The sequence below is a fragment of the Rhinoderma darwinii genome, chromosome 2 (assembly GCF_050947455.1).
Source record: "Rhinoderma darwinii isolate aRhiDar2 chromosome 2, aRhiDar2.hap1, whole genome shotgun sequence".
Lineage (NCBI taxonomy): Eukaryota > Metazoa > Chordata > Amphibia > Anura > Rhinodermatidae > Rhinoderma > Rhinoderma darwinii.
The window spans coordinates 93,931,019-93,954,722 of NC_134688.1; the positions used below are offsets into that span (position 1 = coordinate 93,931,019).

General features: G+C 42.6%; 1 protein-coding gene across 2 annotated transcripts in view; it reads left to right on the forward strand.

The window, feature by feature from the left end:
- Positions 1–23,704, forward strand: part of DIP2B (disco interacting protein 2 homolog B) — a 222,923-nt gene that overhangs the window by 127,101 nt on the left and 72,118 nt on the right. For both annotated transcript variants that reach the window (XM_075851921.1, XM_075851922.1), the window contains exons 3-9: positions 12,845–12,973; positions 15,658–15,783; positions 18,756–18,968; positions 20,435–20,608; positions 21,816–21,935; positions 22,258–22,455; positions 23,099–23,190. In XM_075851921.1, the coding sequence (XP_075708036.1) occupies positions 12,845–12,973; positions 15,658–15,783; positions 18,756–18,968; positions 20,435–20,608; positions 21,816–21,935; positions 22,258–22,455; positions 23,099–23,190 (1,052 nt within the window). The remainder of the gene's footprint in view (positions 1–12,844; positions 12,974–15,657; positions 15,784–18,755; positions 18,969–20,434; positions 20,609–21,815; positions 21,936–22,257; positions 22,456–23,098; positions 23,191–23,704) is intronic.

Genomic DNA, 23,704 nt, shown 5'->3' on the forward strand with positions numbered 1-23,704 from the left:
TCCTGGTCTCAGCCTTGAAACTTTGGCCTTCCATATGATTTACCCATTTCATTACAGTGTACCCTAAATGAAATAGTTACTATGTTCCTGAAATCGTGTATAAACTAACCATGTGTAATCATTCAGCTGTTTGTGGACAGGAAGTAGCTGTCTGACAGCTACTAGTGACAAGCATATTCGCTCACAATGGAGACCGTTTTCCTGTCACTCAGTTGCCCAGAGGGTCTTTCCCTCTCTTTCTGTGTTTTTTGGCAGTCAGTCGCATTGTGGGAACCCTTCCATCTCTCTCACTGTCTACATATATGTTTGATTGAATCTCTGCTTGTAGACCATGAAACTTTTACGGCCTGTTAAGTTACTTTTTATTTTGTGTAAACATTGCAATAATGACATCAGTGACAGGTAGGGACACGTGTTGGCCAAATAGGGTTTTACCGCACCGTCCAAATGGTAAATAGTAAATGCGCTTTTTAGAGAATAAAGTTCACTCAATAAATTTGTAAACGACAGAATGCCCCCATGCGTTGCTTTTTTTCAACTGCCCCCCTGAGTGCAGAGGGGAAAAACGACAAAATAAAAATTGCTTGTACTGTGGCTTTATACCTGTTCTACTGAGAATCCTTCTTCCACATAAGCTTTTCTAGGAATTGGCAGTGATGTAAACCGTTCCATAATTATTTTGGGTTTTGTACCCTAGTAACAGAGCTCCCAATGATAGTCCACTGTACGTAGTGCTAGAATGTACTGCATAGATTTATTATTGCATTCATGAGATTTCTTACAAGAACCATATTACACAGTGAGTATGTCTTGCCATATGTTTCTAGGGTAGAAAAGACGTAAATTTCCATGTGACTGTTGTAATTTCGTTCAGAGCATGTAATAGCTGTGAGAAGGCTTGGAGAGTCCCAGCAGAATACTTAGTCTAACTTCTAGCAGATTTGTGCAGGTTGCCATGTAATGAATCCCATACTTCATAGGGACTTACTATGAAACATATCAGCTATTTCACCCCCTGCGCGCCATCCTGTCCGCACGCCATCCAGAAGTGGATTCTCTATAATGAAGTGATGTCACCTTTTTTTTTTTTTAGGGATTTTCACTTGGAACATGAGTTAGTCTTCTGTACAGTGATCTAATTGTAATCCTCATGGGCCAGCTTCTGATCAGTTATCATGTCATCACACTCGCTGATAGAAAGCAGTGAATCTGTTTTATAGTCCTATTCATATCATCCTACTTGTGCAATTGATAAAAACAGCCGGCTGTGTCTCGGAGCTGCCTGCGGTGCTCACATTCTTGGCAGATTGTGTAATCACGCTGGTAAAATTCTTCTGGTTTTGCAAGAACTTAAAGGATTGCTGTGTGTCTGTGCTTTAGGTAGATGAAAATCCTGTCATGCTGATAGGTATTTAGGTTGCCTTTACATGTCGCAGCAAATTTTTCATCTTTTCTGCTATTTTTACAAAAATAAAAGTTCACCTATAAATCCAATGTATAAAGGCTAATTGCATTGGTGAGATTGTTTTTATAATAATTCATTATAGGTCCAAAATCAGTAAATTGCAAGACTGTTCTGATGTGCAGTATGACAGCCCCCTCCATATAACAGTGGGGGCCGAGAGAGTGACAGCCGCTGTTTTAAACATTAAATAAATCTGCTTGGAGGTTGTTACTTCTGTCTTCCCCCAGAGGCACAGCTCAAAAACTATCAAACTACAAACAGTAGATTTCTAGATCGCCCCTAAAGGAAATTCCTTAAAGAATTTTTCACCTTCCCTTGACTTTAGTGTATGGGCTGGTACATGTTCTACTGCAACTTTTAAAAGGGTATGATATTTTGGATTTGTCCTTGGGTAAACACAGTTCTGGGTATACTTTTTGAAGTTTAGTTTTGTCTAGAAGGTTCATGACTAAAAGACGATATTGCTGTAATGACTGGGTAAGGAGACAGACAGGTGAGCCCTAAACTACCCGCCACTCAGTCCCTGCCTACTTGCACGACCCGTCCTAGGCGACGGCGTACAACTGGGCGACGGTCCCTACGCTCAATATGTGCACCAGAGACAAACAGACAAGGGTACAAAGAAGCTAAGGGAAATGGGGCAGTTGCCCACGGCAACACCGTGAGCAGAGCAACAAGAGTAGTGAACGAGCCGAGTCAAACCAGGAGTGTGTGAGGTACCAAACGCAGAGCAGGAGCGTAGTCAGAAAAGCCAGGGTCAAAATGAATCTGAGGACAATAGTAATAGCTGAAACAGCAGAGCCAGGAAACAGGAGAGAATCACAGGCAAAGACACGAAGCAAATGAAGGTATAAATAGACCGAGGGCGGGAGCTAGAACAGTCTGACCAGGCTGTGATAGGTTCTCCCACTCCTCAGCCTACCAGCCTGAGTGGTAGCAGATCGAGTCACTCTATCAGATCTAGGAGCAGGTGCAGACTGATTAATCACAGGCGTCGATACAGAAGCTGTGTCTGGCAGATCCTTTACAATTGCATTACGTTTAGTTAAATAAAATCATTTTCTGGCTAAATCTACACAAAGTAGAAAGTACTCTGAAGATGGCAGTTCCCATACACCTTAGATTGTTGATATATATATTTCCTGAGCAGCGCCCTTTTGGTCCCCTTTTCTCCGTTGGATATATATCACTTCTTGACAACAAACTTGCTTTGTTTGTGCACGGACCTGGCAGCAGCTCTCATACCCTCATGACATCCTAACCGGTGTCCGCAACCCTAGGTGAGCAATCTATCATCCTTTTTGCCCCTTGGTTTTTATTGTTTATTTTGCACATTCTGGCGCCGTGTTTGTTTATCTGTTTCTACCTTAGATTGTTGGTAGATCCGCTGAAAAGAACAAGATCCAACAACAGCAACATAGGCAAATTAATCAAATTAATTTGATTAATCGCCAAGCCCATATATATATATATATATATATATTTCTTTTTTTATTACATTGGATTTCTAGTCTGAATGGCCAGAATAAGGTCAGCTGACTGTGATTGTGTGTGTGTGTGTGTGTGTATATATATATATATATATAATATACATATTGTGGCAACTTGGCGTAAGTTAGCTCACAGGATCGCCATCTCCAGGATAAGATGGTTGGCACACTTAAGAATTTTCATACCAAAAGAGTGGATTCAGTATGAAACTGGCCGCAACCAGCTTTATTGTCTTCATACATGAAAGGCAGTTTTACAAAACAGTTCAAAAGTAAACCCTAGGCCGTCCAGCCTCTAACTAAACATACAGCTCCCCTAGCTATCAGGGTGAAAAGCCTTCTTCCCAGCACCTCACATCAAACAGATGTTCTTACCAGAACCTCTGACTCCCACAGGCTGGCAATACCTGTCTTCCTCAGACTCGGAGCCCTGTGTGATAAGATCACACCTTTCTTAAAGAAGCCTTAAAGGGAATGTGTCGCTAGAATTTTTTTTAGTTAAATCGTTAGTATATACAAGATTACACATTGTTCTAATTTTTTTAATTTTTTCACAAGTCAGGAAATACTATAAATTAGATTCTAATTTATAACCTTTCCATGTGCTGGTCACTAGAGGGAGCAATTCACAAAATTGCAGCATTGGCATGTGGTAAAGCAACCTCATTGCTTTATGCTGCAAAACTGGAGAAGACACACTCGCTCTAGTGTGCTCAAACAATCCCCCTCCTTTCTCCTGGCTAATGCCAGGAGAAAGGAGGGGGTTAAATGTTCAAACCTCCTACACTGTGTTCCGCCATTTTTTGAGCGAATGCACAGTATAGTAGGCTTGCATACAGTGGTAATCACACAGTAAAACACAAACATAACTTACCTGCTCCTGCCTCCGCTCCTAGTCTTTGCTTCTGAACATATGTCCGGAAGCCGCAACCGGAAGTAGTCATCTTACTGTCTGGCCGCGGCTTCCGGTCCACGTGAAAATGGTGCCGAAGACCTTCCTCGGCCGAAGACCTTCCTCGGCCGAAGACCTTCCTTTTGGACTGTGTGGGAGCGGCGCATGCGCCGTTCCCACACAGACGGCATACGCTATAGTGAATGGAACGGCTCCCGTTCGCATTCTCTATGGGGATGTATGTGCCATATTCCATCTCTGTATGTGTCGTTAATCGACACATACAGAGATGAAAAAAAAAATGGCAGCCCCATAGTGAAGTAAAAGTAAGAAAAAAGAAAAGAGTAAAACACAAATAAATAAAATTTATTTTAATAACACACTAAAAGCAAATTTATATTAAAAAATGTTTTTTTCGGGACACCTGTCCTTTAACAGCTGCCAGCTAATGAGACTCATAAGGAGTACAAACCCTGAACTGTCCTAAAGACGGAGTGGAACTTTTACTATTCTCTTCCACTCCAGCAACCCAGACCTTTTAAATATATAATTCTGAGCCCAAATCCTGCCCCTTAGTAGCTGCACTGCTACAATATATATAAATTAACTAAATAGGTTGTTCCACAAAGGACATTAATTGCCTATCCAGAAGGCATGCTGTTCCGAGCCTTTCTGTTCCTCTTCTCCGCAGTCCTGTACTCGGCTGTTTCCATCAGCCTTCTAGACGTTGAAGGTGCAGGGCGCATGTGTGACCACCACTCTGTTCAAATGCCTTCTCACTGTGAATGTTCTAGGGATCAATGGGCGTCCCAGTGATCAGACATTTACCACCTATCCTGTGGGTGTGAGTTTTGACTACAGTTTCCTCCTCTGGCCAGAAAACTACAGTCATTGACTAGGTCAGCCATTAACGTTTCATTTATTGGAGATCGGCTTTAGAAGTGGAGACCCTAGGGATATACACACCCTAATGTAATGTGCCTCCAAAAGAGAATCTTAGTAATATAAATATGGAATCACTAGCCTTTTAGGATTTTGGCTAATCAAACAACTGTTATATGTCAAAAACTGAAATATTGATAATGATGGATTAGGAGTATTTACTGTAGTAGCCATATCCATTTTTTTTGTGTAATACCCATGTAACCAAAAATCAAATTTTTAGAATTAAATAATTTTTTTTTCACGAATGGGAATTAAAACCAAAGGCTTAGGGCTGGCTAGACACATTTGCTTTTTGTCACGCCAGATTCTTCAGATTTTGGAGGATCTGTGGGAAATTAAATTTGTATGGACACATCCTGACCGTTCCCTCCCACATCTCTTGTCAGTGAAGAAAAGATCAGACGGGTTGGATTTTAAACGAGTTGTCCGGTTTTAGAAAATTACTGATATTTTTTTTATTTGTGTAATTAAGTTATACAATTTTCCAATATACTTTCTGTATTAACGCCTCACCGTTTTCAAGATCTCTGCTTGTTGTTTTTCAGTAGGAACATTCATGGTTCACTTCCAGTGGATCAAATTCTGTTCATGGTGATGTGATGGACACACAGGTGCTGGGATCATTACAGCTAGGGTATCTTCACACAGGGCGGATATGTACAATTACACAGCGTATCCGCCCTGTACCCTTTGTGGTATTCCAGTTGAAAACCCACACCAAATTGTGATGCAGTTTTTCGGCCAGAAGATCCGCTGCAAAAAACAGTGGCGAAAAAAAGCTTATACTTGGGCCCCATGCACACGACCATGCACGTAATCACAGTCCGTGATTACGGGCACGGACAGCCACCAGCATTTGCGGGCCGTGCTCCTATATAAAGTACGGGAGCACGGTCCGTAAAATGCAAAAAATATGATATGTTCTATCTTTTGAGGAGCAGCACGGGAAGGTGTCTGTCAGCCATAGAAATGAATGGGTCCATAGTTACGGACGAAATCTACGTTCATGTGCATAAGGCCTTACTGTCGTCATAGCAACGCGTTCCTATGACGTCCTGCAGCATGGCCTACTGGAATGATGTTTCATCCCACGTGACCGCTGTAGCCTGAGATTGGTTCAGCAGTCACACGGGATGAAATGTCATCCCTGGAGGCCAGGCTTGACCCAGAAGCATAGAGATTTGGGCAAGTATCATCATTGGTTTTTTTTTGGAGTTGTAATTTTTTTGCAGTGGAACCGCAACATCTGCTATTTCTTGCAGGTTTTACCTCCCAATATAGATTATAGAGCTGCATCACAGGTCAATTTATGAACGTTTTTTCGGCTTATTTTTGTACCCACGTGTGGATCGGATTTGTTCAAATCTCATTCACTTTGCTGCTACTGTATTACGCTGCGGATTTTCTGCAATTAAATCCGTTGTATGTGTATTAGAGCTGTAATGAGCCCTGCACCTGTGACTATCACAATAATAAATATTCCTACTGGATAACAACAAGCAGTTCTTAAAGCAGAATTAATACAGAAAGTATATTGGAAAATTGTTTAACTTAATTATACAAAAAAAAAATGTTAATTTGCTAAAACCAGAATTCTCTGATCCTTTATTTTTCATAAAGAAAAGTGTTGTTTGGTGGCCCCTTATCTCCTTCCCTATATCTTCATAGGGGAGTCAGGAAAAATAGCTGTTGGCCAAACCAGCATTCAGCCAGCAGCAGTTTGTGTATGAGCAGCTATCGTAGAATTAGTTATTGGTAGCTTGACATTTTTGAGAGTCCCTGGATAATACCATGTGCGATTTTGCTTTAGTGCATCATAAGACCGTTCACAGAGGAAACCTTCTCATTCATGTCTGGAGAATTTCTGCTGGTAAATAATGTTCTCCAAAGAACGACGACTCATATTCATTGGTGATCGGACGCTAGAGCCGCAGGAACATGCAATCATATTAAATGAGTAAATAATGAGAGAATGCGCATAACCGAACGACTGTAGAGCAGAAGTTAAGTAGCGTTTCAGGACCGAGCACGTCTTATATGTTGATCAACACAGTGTTGCGGAAGGAAGTTCATGTGTCGTGTAAAGTTACGTTCGAGCACTTCCTCAAATCCTCTGTCTTCAATGACTTCTCATGGAGGAACGTGCATAGAACGATGATCAGAGAGGTGAAACAAAAGGAAGCAAAAGGTCAGTCTTAGATTTGTAGATTTAGGCTACGTGCACACGACCGTTGTTTTTGTCAGTGTGCTATACATTTTTTTAACGGATGGCACACTGACCTATTAATTTTTTATGGCCCCATGCACACCACCATGTTTTTCATGGATCCATGTGCGGGCCCTGGGGCAGGGCCGCAAAACTCACAGCAGATCCAATACTGTCCGTGTTCGCGGCTCCGTCTCACCCATTCAAGTCTATGGTGACGTGAGAACCACGGACTGCAGACGGATGCGATCAGTGTGCTGTCCTATATGTGGAGGACCACCTATCACACATGGACTGTGTAAAAGATAGACCACATTGGTGTACACCACCTGGGTAATAGTACATATAGTAGGAGGGAAGGGAAAGAGAAAAGTATGTGATCTACTTAAAGAGACTCTGTCACCACATTATAAGTGCCCTATCTCCTATATAAGAAGATCGGCGCTATAATGTAGGTGACAGTAATGCTTTTTATTTAGGAAAACGATCTATTTTAAACCACTTTATGAGTGATTTTTAGCTTTATGCTAATGAGTTTCTTAATGCCCAAGTGGGCGTGTTTTTACTTTTAGACCAAGTGTGCGTTGTACAGAGGAGTGTATGTCGCTGACCAATTAGTGACCAATCAGCGTCATACACTTCTCTCCATTCATTTACACTGCACTAGCGATATAGTTATATCTCTATGTGCAGCCTCATACACACACACACTAACATTACTGTAGTGTCCTGATAATGAATATACATCACTAGCAGCCTGGACGTGATGTTTATTCAGAATCCTGACACTTCTGAATCTTTTCTGTGAGATTCCAGCAAGGCAAGCGTAATCTCGTTTGAAATGACAGGTTACATCGTAATCTCGCGAGATTACGCTTGCCTTGCTGGAATCTCACAGAAAAGATTCAAAAGTGTCAGGATTCTGAATAAACATCACGTCCAGGCTGGTAGTGATGTATATTCATTATCAGGACACTACAGTAATGTTCGTGTTTGTGTATGTGGCTGCACATAACGATATAACTATATCGCTAGTGCAGTGTAAATGAATGGAGAGAAGTGTATGATGCTGATTCGTCACTGATTGGTCAGCGTCATACACTCCTCTGTACAACGCCCACTTGGGCATTAAGAAACTCATTAGCTTAAAGCTAAAAATCGTTCATAAAGTAGTTTAAAATAGATCGTTTTTCAAAATAAAAAGCATTGCAGTCACCTACATTATAGAGCCGATCTCCTTATATAGGAGATAGGGCACTTATAATGTGGTGACAGAGCCTCTTTAATATATAACTTTTATTGGTATAATTAAAATAAGCAAATTGTAATAAAAAATACCATAGGTGTAATGGGGTATGTGTGAGTGACCCCCAAACTCACATACCTTGGGGCCAGTTCAACATTATAACCAATTGTGTCACTGTGTTTACCACAATTCTATATATGCTGCAATGCGGTTTGCAAGCAGCATAGTGTGAATAGGCTCCAACCAGTTAAGCTCCCATAGCAGTGCTCTCTAGTGACGGAGCGGCAATGTGGTGAATAGTATTGGAGCTGGATTGTATTATACTGGGACTGAAAGTATTCTGCAGCGGCGCCTCAGCAGTGTAAGCTGAGGCTGCAATGCAGGTCAATCGTCCGGGTGATCAGCTGTAGTGCGGTCAGTGCGTAGTCCCGCACCAACGCTATGCCTAGATTCGCTGGGCGGCAGTGCGGTTAGCGCTGTCCGGGGACAAAGCGAGATATTCTCGCAAAAGTGAACCGGTCGAGACCACACTGACAGGTAAGCGGCTGTAGCGGCGGTTTGCTGTCCGTATGCGATCTGTGTTTTACGGATAAGTTGTTAGGCGACGAGGATCGTGTGACCTTAGGGGGTTGTAACAATCTATTGACATAATTTTCTGCCTTCCGTTTTTTTGCGGATGACACAATACGGACCCTGTTTGTGGACATACGCAACAGATGCAGGGCACACACTGATGACACATGGACCACAAGAACGGACAACGAATCCTTTGTTTACTGGCTGCAAAATACAAGCGGTTGTGTGCATATGGTCTTAGGCCTCATTCACACGGCAGTGTTTCCCGGCCGGGTGCCGGCCGTTCATAAATCGGCCGGCACCCGGCTGCATTAGGAATAATAGACCCCTAATGGGGCTATTCACACGACCGATTTTTTGACGGCCGGAAAAACCGGTCGTCAAAAAATAGGACATGCTCTATCTTCGCCCGGGTACCCGGCCGCCCGGCTCCCATAGAAGTCTATGGGGCCGGGTAATACACGGCCATCACCGGGATGTGTCCCGAGTGATGGCCGGGTTTTCCGGAGCCTGCGCTCTATCTCCTCACAGCGCAGAGTGCATGTGAGGAGGAGGAGTTGATGCCATTCTGACGAATGGCATCGCTGTACACGGTGTGGCAGGGCCGGGGTGTACAGCAGGTGGAAGGGAGCGCTGCGCTGGCTCGCTTCCCCTGCTTGAAAAGCACCCTGGCCCGGCGACAACTTCGATGGCGTCGCTAGCAGCTGCAGCTGCGGCTGCTACTACTGCAGCTGCGGCTGCTACTACTGCAGCGACGCCACTATAGCAGAGCAGGGAGGTATCTCCCCGCTCTGCTATGTGCTAGCCGCACTTTAGCTCCTTGAAGGAGCGGAATTCCCGTGTTTTCGGGGATTCCGCTCCTGGACAGAGCGCTTGATGTCTCTGTCCATATCTGGGCAGTGACATCAGGGGAAACTCCTGAAGCGGAATCCCCGAACACATGGGGATTCCCCTTCAGGAGTTGCCGCTGATGTCACTGTCCGGATCTGCCCGGTCCGGCACGGATGCAAAACTTAATGCAAACCGGCCGGGCAAAATGGCCGATTTTACCGGCCGACACTCGGGCTCGGGAACGACCCGGTCGTGTGAATCCCGCCTTAGACCGAATAATCTCAGTTTCTATTCGAATCGACCTCTTAAGGGGTTATTCCCATCATACACATTTATGGCATAACTACAGGTTAAATGTCTAATAGTTGCTGTTCCCACCTCTAGGACCCATACCTATGTACAGATAGGGGGCACTCTGACACCCGTCCCATCTGGCGATGCAGCCGCCGCATCCAGGCAGAGAATGTATGAAGAGATGGCACAAGGCTCTCTGCAATGACATTGTGTGGCCACCACTCCTTTCACTCTCCAGAGGTGGGGCCCGCACCTATCAGACATTTATGGCCTCTCCTGTGAATATGCCATAAATATCTAGCAGCTATTTTGTTTTTTAAATCTATCTGGATTTGGGGATAGTACGGGTGCAGGTTTGCGGGTGCAGTTAATATATAGCTACACTGAGCTGTTTATTTTGTCTAGATCTATTTGGTGGAATCTAGAAGAGTCCGCACTGACCAACAAACTTCTGACTACACCAGTTGAGGTCTCACGCTATGTCCATTCTGTTCTGTGGGGTAGACTGCACATCAAAGTTTTTTTTCTATAAATTGTCTGGTGTCCTCCTAATTGTCCAGGGGTAAGTGGCTTGTCCGGGATTTAGCAGGACAAATCCCAGGAGCTACGCCTAGAGATTAGCTACTGGTGTCTAACTTTTTGGGTTGTTGTATGTAGTTCCCTATGAATGTATTTTTATTCCCTGGATGCTATAAAAATAAAACTGGCTCCTGAAGTAATCTAACGGACTCCTAAATTCTACAGTAATTTGTCCATCTCAATCATACAATGATTTTCAGTTTATCAACAACTTGGTTAAAAGCCTTCACTTTCCCATGTAATTGTATTCCCAGTCTACCTGCCTCGTTTCTATCATTTTGTTTTCCGGACTATCCAAAGTCACCTTGTCCCCATTCACACTTCTCAGATTTTTATGCGGATTTCGGTTCGGGAATCCCCGTCAAATCAGACGACAATCCGCATGCCACGCATGTGTATAGTGTTTGTGGCGTGGCAAAAAATATCTGCTAGAATAGGTAGCATGCTACTTATTGTTAGGTATTCCGCACAGAAAAGCCAGCGGTTAGCCTCATTGAATGGGGATCCGTGGCGTCATAAATCTGCCCATATGCAACAGAAATCTGAGCACCATGGATCTTGCAGTAAATAAGTGTCGGATTTGCCTATGGCGCGTTTTGACTCGTGGGAACATACAATAGCCAACTGCTTCCGGTGACACTTGATTCACATGCTATGGCCATCCTGCATAACATTGTTTTATGTTTGTATGGAAATGTCTGCATACCAGTATGGAATAGCACGTGCTGAAAGGGTTGTTTTCTTTGTATGCTATGGAAAAATAAAGTAAACCCTTTATGTAATACGCTCTATTACTTAAGGGTAGAGGTTTTTCACAGATGGGAGGTAGGCAGCATGGTTTTGTAATATCTCTGCACTTGCCAATACCATACATCTAGGTAACTAGAGACGTGAAGCTATTTCCAGTGTTCATCTATTATTAATGATCGCCCGAGGCTCTTTATTAACGTAGTGATTAATTAAAATGCCTGTCTCGTGTGCATGATGTGGGAGAACACGTATGATAAATGTGAGGTCAGTTTCTATAGATGTATTTAGTACTGCTGTATGGAAGCGTATCCTGTAGTATTTGTTTTCATTTTGCCACATTTAGTAGCAGATTGAAACTTGGCATCCTGACGAGTTGTATATTTTACTACTGTTAATGGTCAGATACATATTAGACATCATTCCAATTCATTCCAGATTAGGGCATCTGGCTTTTTAGGAGTGTCCCCTTATCCGTGAAAAGCCAATCAGGGGCGACAAACCCCCTCCATGACTTTTTTATTGAAGTTGTCTCATCAAGAGTCAAGACATTCCATATACCCTATCAGGGCAGGTTGGTGTCAGAGGTGGACACAGCCTCTCTATGTATTACATAGGCGGCTCTTCATTTGTGTGTCCGGGCAAAGCATCCCCTGAAGTGAATAAGTAATCGCCGAGATTTCTTTGAGCCGGAATTCAGCTGATTGCCATTGTGGCATTTTTTTTGTTTTTGAGAAGACGTCGAGGTGAGACAACGTCATCAGTCGACTGCGTTATTGAATCCGTCTTTAAAACGGAAGCCTGCCGGAATGGTGACGAACGGAAACCATTAGCAATGTTTCCGTCATCATTGATATCAATGGTGACTGTAACGGAAGCGGTGGTTTCAGTTTGCTTTCCGTTGCGGGCTTCACCCGACGGAAACCTCAGACGGAACTCCGTAACGGAAAGCCAACGCTGATGTTAACAGGCCCTTAGGGGGGAGACTTGTATGTTTGACCTACACATTGGTACTATAAGTTTAGGGGAAGGTTTAATAAGACTGGCGGTTCATACGCATCTTAATAAACCGTTTGCGGGAGTAAAATATGACACTTTTATTGCCTCTTAATAAATAAGGGTATCCAGGGGCAAAGAAACGGAGCGGTGAGTTGAGTACATTTATTTTATTTTTTTCTGTATCGCGTTCTATTGTTGATGGAGGGGGGAGTACGGGGCTTGTCACGTACCTCTTCCTTGCTACGCCCGCACTCTTCTGTTAAGCCACGCTCCTTTTTAAAAAGTGGCGGAAAATGCCCAAAAGTTGCAATTTTTACAGTTAATTGCAACTTATGGGCCTTTTATGGTTCAATCTTTTTATTAGTAATTTCATACACAAAGCAACATGATCAATAACCACATATCTCAATATTTGCAAAGCTAGAATTCACAGTACAGCCATACAAACTTATGGGCCTTTTGAGAGTAGAAGGTTAATGAATTCCCACTTAGTCTTCTTTTCTCACCACATTGTTGTGTGTTCTGTTCTGTCCTCTTAATGGATGTGTAAAATAATATTTTTTTATAATTCCAGCTGTTGATCCAGCGCTGCAGAAAGATCATAGAAACCAAACAAGTGGATCATCTGCAGCTCCCGCACAATCATCCTCCAAATACCATAGAGCCAGAACTGGAGGTGCTAGAGATGAACGGTATCGCTCAGGTAAGAAATCCCTCTCTTCGGTATAGAACCGCATTGAATGGAACAGTAACTTTCAGTTCTACTAAACTGCTCCAAATCTGACCACCATCTAACCTGAATGATTGCTCTCCCCTGGGTTGGAATTATACCTCCACAATTCAGTCTTGTGTTGGTACACTTTATGGCCAAAAGTATGTGGACACCACTCCTAATCATTGAGTTCAGGTGTTTGTCACACCCATTGAAAACCGTTGCATAAAATCAAGCATACAGCCATGTAATCTCCATAGACAAACGTTGCTAGTAGTATGGGTTAAACTGAAGAACTCATGGACTTTAAATGTGGCACTTTCACAGATCAGTTCATGGAATTTCTAATCTGTTAGGTCTGCCCCGGTCACCTGTAAGTGCTTTTATTGTGAAGTGGAAGCCTCTAGAGCTCAGCTACAAAGCAAAGACCACGCAAACTCACAGAGTGGGGCCGCCGAGTGTTGAAGTGCGTGGTATATAATGATCGCCTATCCTCTGTTGTATTACTGACTACAGAATTTCAAACTGCTTCTGAAAGCGACATCAACGCAAGAACGGTGTGTTCTGATGCTCATGAAATAGGTTTCCATGGTCGAGCAGCTTCACACAAGCCTAGGATCAACCATGTGCAATACCAAGCGTCAGCTGGAGGCGTGTAAAGCACGCTGCCGCTGGACTCTGGAGTGATGAATCACCTTTCACTATCTGGCAGTCTAATGGAAGACTCTGGGAGAATGTTACCTACCAGAAAGTATAGTGTTGACTGTAAAGTCTGGTGGAGGAGGGATAATGGTTTGGGCTAGATCCCTTATTTCTTGTGAAGAATAATGTTAACGCTGCAGCATACGAGGACATTTTAGACTTTCAGTTTTGTGGCAACAGTTTGGGCAAGGCCTTTTCCTGTTCCTGTATGTTTGTTCCACTGTGTAGAAAGCAAGGTCCATAAAGACATGATGGGGGGAGTTTGGTGTGGAGGAACTCCAGGGGCTTGCCCAGAGCCATGTCCTCAACCCTATCAAACACTTTTGGGATAAGAAGAAACCCCAATTGCGAGCCAGACCTTTTTCATCCAGCATCCGTGTCTGACCTCACAAATGTTCTTTTAGCTGAATATGCACAAATTCCCACTAACAAACCGTTATAGCTGCAAAAGTGGGCCCAACTCCATATTAACGCCCATAGTTTTGGAGTGGAATGTCTAACAAGCTCATATAGGTGTGATGATCAGTTGTCCACATACCTTTTGGCCTTATAGTATAATTGTGACTCCCTGTACCACTAAGTTGTGCCAGTAGCATTTGTCCCTTTCCCAACTTTCAGCAAAGTAAGCCATTGTGGGGCCGCCTCTGTTCCCAATACTCATGGAGCACAATATTATTGCAGCGTAAAAGGCTGTTTAGATGGAATGCTCTTAAAGGTACTCAACACACAACTAAGGCCTCATGCACACAACGTGCATTTGCGGCCGTATACTATCCGCAATTGCTGATAGTATAGAACACGTTCTATCCTATGGGCCAATGCACGCGACCGTGGTTTCCACGGGCCGTGCATTGGCTGGAGCTCGGAACGCAATAAAATAGGACATGTCATTATACAGTCTGCAATTGCGGTTCGGGCTCATTGAAGTCAATGCACTTTTTGTGTGTGCACGGTCCTTGATTGCGGACGGCCCACGTATGACCGTCCGTGGCCCGTCCATGCCGTAATCACGCACGGTGTACACCTCTACGGTCATGTGCATGAGCCCTAAACCTGTTTCTAAGGCCCCATGCACACGATCGTGTTTGTTCCGTGATATACGGTCCGCATGTTGGCCACATTTCCCGGACCGAACACACTGCAGGGAGCCGGGGTCCTAGCATCATAGTTATGTACGATGCTAGGAGTCACTGCCTCGCTGCGGAACTACCGTCCCGTGCTGAAAACATGATTACAGTACAGGACCGTTTTCCCGCAGCGAAGCAGTGACTCCTAGCATCGTACATAACTATGATACTAGGAGCCCGGCTCCCTGCAGTGTGTTCGGTCCGGGAAATGCGGCCAACATGCGGACCGTATATCACGGAACGAACACGGGCGTATGCATGGGGCCTAACCCTTCTCGGACATTAGCTCAGGCCAACAATCTGTTTTCCTGCCACTAGAGGGCAGTGTTTTGCCCCTTTCCTTGAATGAGTGTTGACCTTTTGTTTCTCTTGTGGACAATGTTTTTTATTTGAATAAAAAGATCATTATTACTACAGATTATTCATTCCTTCATGGTACTCCTTTTTCTATTTTTTTTATTTTACTTTGTAAGTTTTCTTTTTTTTATATGAAAGCTTTCTGCTCATTTATAATTTATTGTTGGCTTTGTGACTATCATTACATTGTCTGTCGCATGGTGGAAGTTCTGAAAATACATCCTTATTTTATGAGCCTCCTCTCCAGTTTCATAATTTAGCATAAAATCCATTAGAGTTTTTTTCTACTACTTTCATTTCACAAAAATATAAGCTGAATTTGCTCTATTTTCGGTAAGCTGTCCGTTTCAATGTAAGTTTGTATCTCTGTAAGCAGATGTGACTTATGCTGCTCTTTTACCTCTTACACCTCGAAAATCTCTACTGGTTTGGGCACGTAAAATAAACATCATACACGTGGTCTATATTGACAGCCTCTTTACCTTCTAGATATCCATACGGAAGCAGTCCAAGCTGCGTTGGCAAAACATAAAGAACAGAAGATGGCTTTACCTATGCCAACCAAAAGGAGGTCCACATTTGTGCAGTCTCCAGCGGATGCATGCACTCCTCCAGGTATTACACTTTCAATTGATTTTGCCTTAAATGATAATATACTCCATATACAATAATAAAAATCACATTACGCCAGAGCCCTAAGTACACATCGGGGGGAGTCTACTATGCTGTTCCATACTCCAAAAAAAACAAAAGTATTGTTTTGCATACCGGTCAATAACTGTTTTCCATCTCTTGGCTATATGGAATCTGGAAGCGATAAGAATATGGCTTATTGGCCACCTATATTCTAAAGGGATCTCATCCATCTGCATATCCAATAAAGCCAACGCAGGGGAAGGTAAAAGTTCTGCTCCCTTTTATTCTGATATGTAGCGGAAGATACGCTTCCAGAATGGGTAGACTGATTTACATGTCCACCATAGATGAAATAATGTGCCCCTTGCTCCATATTCCCTCCAACACAAAGGAGAAGCCCCGGCTTGCATATGTTGTAGCCTCACAGGTGTGAGGTACCAACGAAACTGAATTTTCCTAACGGCTTTTATATGATTGACACATTTGGATATCCTATGTGAGTGATGTAAAGCAGCCCTCCAGTCCTCCTCCGAGAACTCCCGACCCATATCCGTCTCCCACTGAGACATGTATTTCAATTTGAGAAATGAGCTGTGGGTGTTTAAGGACAAGTAAGCTGAGCCAAACCTTTCAGCGATGTAATATCCAAATCCAAGAATCTTTGAAACACCGAAGACGGTCCAGAGGCCTGGAGAGCTGCTGAACCCCTCTGAAGAAAGTGCCTAATTTGCAGAAACATAAACAAGTGAGTATTCGGGATATGGAATTTAGCCTGTAAGTCCGCAAATTAGCTTAATTGCAACCCATCAAACAGGTCAGATATCTGCTGTATGCCTGCTTGGCACCACACCGAGAGGTCTAAATTAGGTATCCAGTGGGAAAGATATATGAATGGGCATTTCATTAGGGAACAATGATACACTTTATATACCTTAACCGCTTTGCTCCACATCTGAATTATATGCCTAGTCGTAGGTAAAGAGCTGAGGTCAGTTCGCGAACCTACTAAAACACCCAGTAAGGCAGCTTTAATATCTGATCGAAAGGTATTGACACTCTCTATTTGTGTCCACTGAGTTTTAACCTTCGGGTCCCAACAATACCTAACCGCCGCCAGGACAGCGGCCATGTAATACAGATAGATATTTGGTACACCTAAGCCCCCTCTAGACACATGGGTGGTCATTAAAGCTTTAGAGATACGAGCTCTTTTATTCGCCCATACAAATTTAAGAAGTGTGGATTGTAAATCTGTAATAACCCTCAATGGTATTTGTAGAGGGATAGTTCTCAAATAGTAAAGAATCTTCGGCATGAGCCACATCTTTACTAGGTTTATCCTACCCACCCATGATATAATAACATCAGAGACCTGCTGAATTTGAGCCTTAATGGAGGAACAGAGATCTTTAAAGTTAAAGGCAACCATATCTGCCGATTTAGCCATAAGCTTAATGCCTAGGTAAGAGATATGGCCTTCCGCCCAGCTGAATGGAACTAGTTTAGAAATATGTTTTTTAAGAGATTTAGAAACGTGAATTGGTAACATTGCTATGGGAGAAGTAAGTGTAGACGTGTCAGAATTTTTGATTGGTGGCGGACCGAGCACTGAGACCCCCACCAATCGCTGAAGTGCTTGTGTGAGCGCTCAGCCGCTTCGTCTCTGTTACTGCACTTGAGCCCCTTACCCAACATTAGATGCGCACACATGGACAACTGGGTATTGGGTCATGCAGTTAAAAGGGCTATCCCACTGCTGTTCACTCTGACACTTTTTCTCCTCTATCCTTCCCTGATGTGGATCCTTTGTACTTTCTAAATGGTCGGTGGGCCTTCAACCTGACCACATGACTGCCAGGCAGAGAAGAGCAGTGGGATCATATGAGAGAGCACAGTTCTGTCTCCCCAAATCTCCCTACTCCGCGTAGCCAGTCTTCTGCCCTGCACTACATTTCATCTTACCAATATGCTTTGTGTTTTATTACATCATACACAGCTCACATGCCATATTGCTGGTAGCTGATACTGTCAGTGTAAGGCTCTGTTCACATTACGCCAGAGCCCTAAGTACACATCGGGGGGAGTCTACTATGCTGTTCCATACTCCAAAAAAATGAAGTATTGTTTTGCATACCGGTCAATAACCCATATGTTTTTTGTTTTTTTTAAATAAATGCATTTAGGCTCCAGCGCCTTAGTTCTGCTAATGGATAAGGGTCATTTGAATGGGTGCCATGTAATACTGCATTCTCCCGGCATTAGCTGAATAATTGGTTTTAGCTGACATTAATCTAATATGTATGGGCAGCTTACAGCGACCCTTCGGTCTCAGGACAAAATTCTAAATATGATGTGGTATACGGAATATTATTACCTAGTAACTTCCAGTTGCCCCTATACTGTGGATCTGCCATTTTAGGGTCCCCTCTGTGTTGTCTCAAAATGGCCACAGCACTCGTCAGACTAAGACACTCCCTCTGTTCACAGATTGGATAGAACTGCTCATATGAGCAGCTCTGGCCAGTCCGAGAACAGTGGGAGTGTCTCAGACTTGTAGTCTAAGAAGTGCTGCATCCATTTTAGGACAGCACAGAGGCGACTCTAAAACGGCGGCTCCGCGGCATAAGGGGGGCAACTGGAGGGCATCGGGTGATATTACTCCATATACCCCATTATATTTAAAATGTTAACCTGGGACCGGAGGGTCACTTTAAGGATGAGGCCACACATAGTAGCCAAAAGGTTTTTTGTTTTTTTTTTACTGTAAAACATGTTAAACTCCTGCAAAATATCAATGATTCACTCCTAGGCTGTTGCAGGTGGTTGTGCCCATTGGCCAGTTTATACTCTTTGGTTCTTTACCTAAAGTACATTTGGTCTTCTCTGGCATTGTATGCACATTGTCATTCAGAAGGTTTTTATTATCCAATATTTCCTCTCCTACCTCTCAGACACTTCATCAGCCTCTGAAGATGAAGGCTCTTTAAGACGTCAGGCGGCCCTTTCTGCTGTACTCAATCAATGTTTACAGAATACGGATTCCTGGATAAACAAGTCTATTCAGGGGTCCTCTACGTCATCGTCCGCATCATCTACATTGTCACACGGGGACGTTAAGAGCACCAGTGGATCCTTAGCTGATGTTCTCTCCAATACGCATATAGGTAAATAGCTGGATCGGGCTTCATACAAGAAAAAAATCCTTATTCATCTCTGCATTGCTCATCACGCTTATCTTCTCAATGGGGATTATTGTTTTACAGTTACAGTTCAGCACTTTGGGAAATATTTCTGGTAAAGTTTAGAAGTGTTGATCTGCAAGTAAGAATCTAATGGAGACCGCGTGACATTTATATGACCAAATTCTAATTAGTATCCATCTATTTATTGCTGCTCTTCCGCTCTCGCATAATAATTATTACTACTGAAATATTCAACATCATGGAAAACCGAGAATTCTAATAAATATTAAAAGTAGAAGTAAGAAATGTATGTATATATTTTATTCTAAATTGTATTTAAAGGGGTATTACGGTTTCAGCAAATATAGACTGTTTAATTAAAAGTTATAATAAAATTTTCCAATATACTTTCTGAATCAATTCTTCAAAGTTTACAAAAGATCTCTGCTTGCTGTCATTCAATAAGAACCTTTATTGTTTACTTCAAGGTAATAAAAATCTGTCCTGGTCATATGATGGATATACAGGTGACTGTCTTGTTAGAAGAGTAAGCTCTGATAACTGTACTGTAACGAACTGTGCACCTGTATGTTACTGGATGTAAATTATGAAGGCTTCCATTGAATGACTGCAAATAGAGGTCTTGAAACCCCAAAACATTTGACGCAGAAAATATTTTGCGTATTAAGTGTTTCATTGTATAATTTGGGTTATAGTATTTTATTGACCAAAAAATGCATAAATAGAAGTACGTTAATGCACAAGGCAAGCAGATGGATGACGGAGGTAAAAACGTCATTGTGTGGGCACAGATTGACAAAGATCTGCATGTGCGGATATGTACAACCCAAACACAGAGATTACATGAAATAAGTCATGCATAGGGTACCCTAATGTACACAAAGTTCCTATTATGGGAAAAGGATAAGTGGCTGGTTATAGGGACTTGATGTCCCAGCTCAACAGGTAATGCAAAAGCTAGGTGTGCTGGGAAGAGAGACGGATGGGATAGAAAGTAGGACCCCCACCGATCGTGAGGAGAACTTTAAATAGAGCGGCGGTTGAGCATGTGCGCTACTGATCCATTCAAAGTCTATGGGAATGACCAAAGAAGCCGAGTGCAGCACTCGACTGTTTCCGTCATTCCCATAAACATTGAATGGGGCTGTGGGCGTATATGCCTGACTACCGCTCCATTCAAGCTCCTCCTCCCTGCAGGGGGTGCGGTGAGGAGGAACAAGGGGTATGGGACCCCTGTTCTCGCAATCGGTGAGGCCCCTAGCGATCAGACAATGATCACCTAATCTTTGGAAAGGTAAGAATTGTCAGAAAATCTACTTTTTTTCTTTTCTTGGTTATACAATAATGATGTGTGATCAGAGGATTTGGGCTGTTTAAATCTGGTTTTACCTCCCATGTTTTTTATTGATGTGTTCTGTCATTTACAGAAAGTCTATCCGCTCCTCCTGATGTTACAAGCACCACAAACACAACCACATCCTCATCATCCTCCTCCTCCTTATCCTCTGTACGCCCAGCAAATATTGACCTGCCACCGGCAGGTCTGGTAAAGGGGGTGCACAAAGCAGCAAGAAGATCCAGCCTAATGGACACTGCAGACGGTAACAATTCTCTTTTGTGTCCATGCCAAGGCTTTATTTGTCTTTCCGGACATGCTGTCACTTTATGGTTTAAAATGAAAATTCTGCTTTTACATATTTACAACATTTGACAGTGTGAATCTACATAAACTGCTGAATAGCTTTGCAAATACATTCCTTATATTGTGCTGCTTTTTAATAGTTTGACGTTTTAATCTCCGTTCAGACAGAAAAAAATGTAAAATTTGTATCAAAAGGTTCATCCCTCCAGTACCAGCGGATTTCCTAACTATAAGGCTGCATCACATGGGCAATCTTTTTCAATTGGCAAATTCCACAATAAATCTGTTACATATAGGGTATGATGCAGATTGGAAAATCCACTTGCTTTTGTAAACCATTTACTATGGCCGTATTTTACCCCATTGAATCCAAGAAAACCTCACAAAAAATGCCAGGCGTTGCACATGATATACAGTAGATTGCCCGATAAACTTAGTGACTACTGCCGTAGAAAACAGTTGGTGGCTTTTTAGCTGTTGCGAAACTTTAACTTCCAGCATTGCCAAACAACTATAGACCGTCGGGGCATGTTGGGCGTTCGTTTCAAAACAGCAGGAGAGCCACAGGTTAAGGACAGCATGGTGTGAACAGAGAGTACTTCTTTCCCTTAATGGCAATTCTCAATGAAATTCAAGTTATAATATTAATTCGTTCTGGGACGACCATTGTAAGTGGAGCACCCAAAATGTCAACGAGAAATAAGAAAAAAAGATTAAACAAATAACTAATACATATAAAGTAAGTGCTTACATATAAAGGACAGGAGCTTCTTCAGAGTCCTGTACAGTACACAGTATACCAGGAAAATAACTTGGCGCCGTCCTCACCTAGTGTCCAAAGGAGCAGCTCATCCTGGCTTAGGTAGATAGCAGTGCAGACCATGTAGTACCCATGCTGTACTGTAGAGGCGCTACTTGACAGCCAATCAGGGCATGCACATCAGTAATACAGGTGTTTTACCAGTAAAGGGCCCATGCTGATTGGCTGGATCTTCCAACCAAGTACACGCACCACAGGTCCGGACTGTCTGTGGCATTGTATGTTTCATGTGGTTCCATATTACAATAGCCCAGCAGAGACTATTGTATGTTGAAAATATTGTAATGTCATTTCTGCATTCTTCCTGTTCATAGCTGCTGTTTAACACACAGTTATTCTGTTACAGGCGTTGCAGTCAATAGTCGCGTATCTACAAAGATTCAACAGCTACTGAATACACTGAAGCGACCAAAAAGACCACCCTTAAAAGAGTTCTTTGTGGATGATTTTGAAGAGATTGTGGAAGGTATCATTCTTTTGTCTGATGTGATCAGGGATTTATGGACATGTATCAGTAGCGGTATTTGTGCTGGATTTTAACATCGGATTTTGTGCTTCAAAGGGGGGAGCTGAAGTAAGGCAGTTGGACATAACTATTATTCACGAACATTAGGAAATTGTCCCTTGAAGTCCGTATTGTAGCCTCTATTTGACATATTGCATTTGGGAGATCTATATTACTGTATGTTTTTAGTTTTTTTTCTCTTTGTTCTTTTATTAACAATTATACATATTTTCATAAATAATTGTTATGTTATTTACATATTGAATATCTCTGTTCCACTCAGTTCCTAGGCCAGATCCCAACCAACCAAAACCAGAAGGTCGCCAGATGACCGCTGTGAAGGGAGAGCCGTTAGGAGTAGTGTGTAATTGGCCACCATCCGTTGAAGCAGCTTTGCAGCGCTGGGGAACAACACAAGCAAAATGTTCATGTCTCACTGCTCTAGAAGTGACTGGGAAACCTGTCTATACACTAACATATGGTAAGATGACCCAGAAAAAAAAAATTCTTCTCCACCAAGTGTTTCCAAGCATCCGGGGACTTTGCCGTCAGTGTTAAAGCAATGTCCTCGATTATTTCTGTGTTGGTTTGGGAGCAAACAAACTTTTTTTGGTATACTGCATTCATCCCGTGGTCTCAACATGCATGCACTCTAAGTCCTCACAGCTTTACTAATCATGTTTGATCCTATGGCCTCATGGAAGCTTTACTGCCAGGCTTTCCTGATCGTGGCATTGTTCTACCTCTGCGGCAGGGTAAGGGTGCATTTACTCATACCCTTGGCAGTGCAACACAAAACCACACTACTATTGCAAAAAAAAATCATAAAACCCATAAGTCATCTGCATTTCATCACACACATTTACAAACAAGCCAAAGGGAATGTTCGTCTTTTAATACAATGTCATTTTTAGGTCCAACATTCTATTTTATATTTTAGAATCTTTATACATGTCGGAACTATATTTTTCTTATACTTCTCCAAATCTTCTTAAATTATAAAATTAGGGCTGCCTGCAACCACCAAAAGTAGGAGCATACTGCAGCCAGATTCATTGTAGTACAAAGTTGTATGCTGTGTGTTTTTGCAATGTATATTTAAAATAATTTTTTTCATATTTCAGGGAAATTATGGACGAGAAGTGTGAGACTGGCTTATACCCTTCTTAACAAACTGGGGACCAAAAATGAGCAGGGACTGAAACCAGGGGATAGGGTAAAGTCACACTTTGCTTTTATGTTTGGATGCAAATTTATTTATTCATTTATTTTTGGTCTCTTTTATTGCTCTTTTTACTTAAAAACGATTCCTCCTTTGGAGTGCTGAATTATCATTGTCCTCTGTGCCCAGAAATCTACTAGCGGGATATTATATATGCCAAATTGAATTATAATGTAGCTGTGGTAGTAAAGGCCCTTTTACACGGGCCAATGATCGGGTGAACAAGTGTTCATATGAACACTCATTCCCTTATCATTGCCCTGTGTAAACATGGCAAAGATCAGCCGATGAATGAGCAAACGCTTGTTTGTCGGCTAATCGCATCTTTTATGTGGCCAAAAAATGGTCGCCAGTAAGCAGCACATCTCCCTGTGGGGGCAAGGAGATGTTCTGCTGACGTGATGCAAATGCATGGGGACGAATCATAGTAACAATGGTTTGTCTCCATACTAACGATCATTGCTCCGTTTGAGGAGGGCATACGAGCGATGATGGACAAGGTGTATTT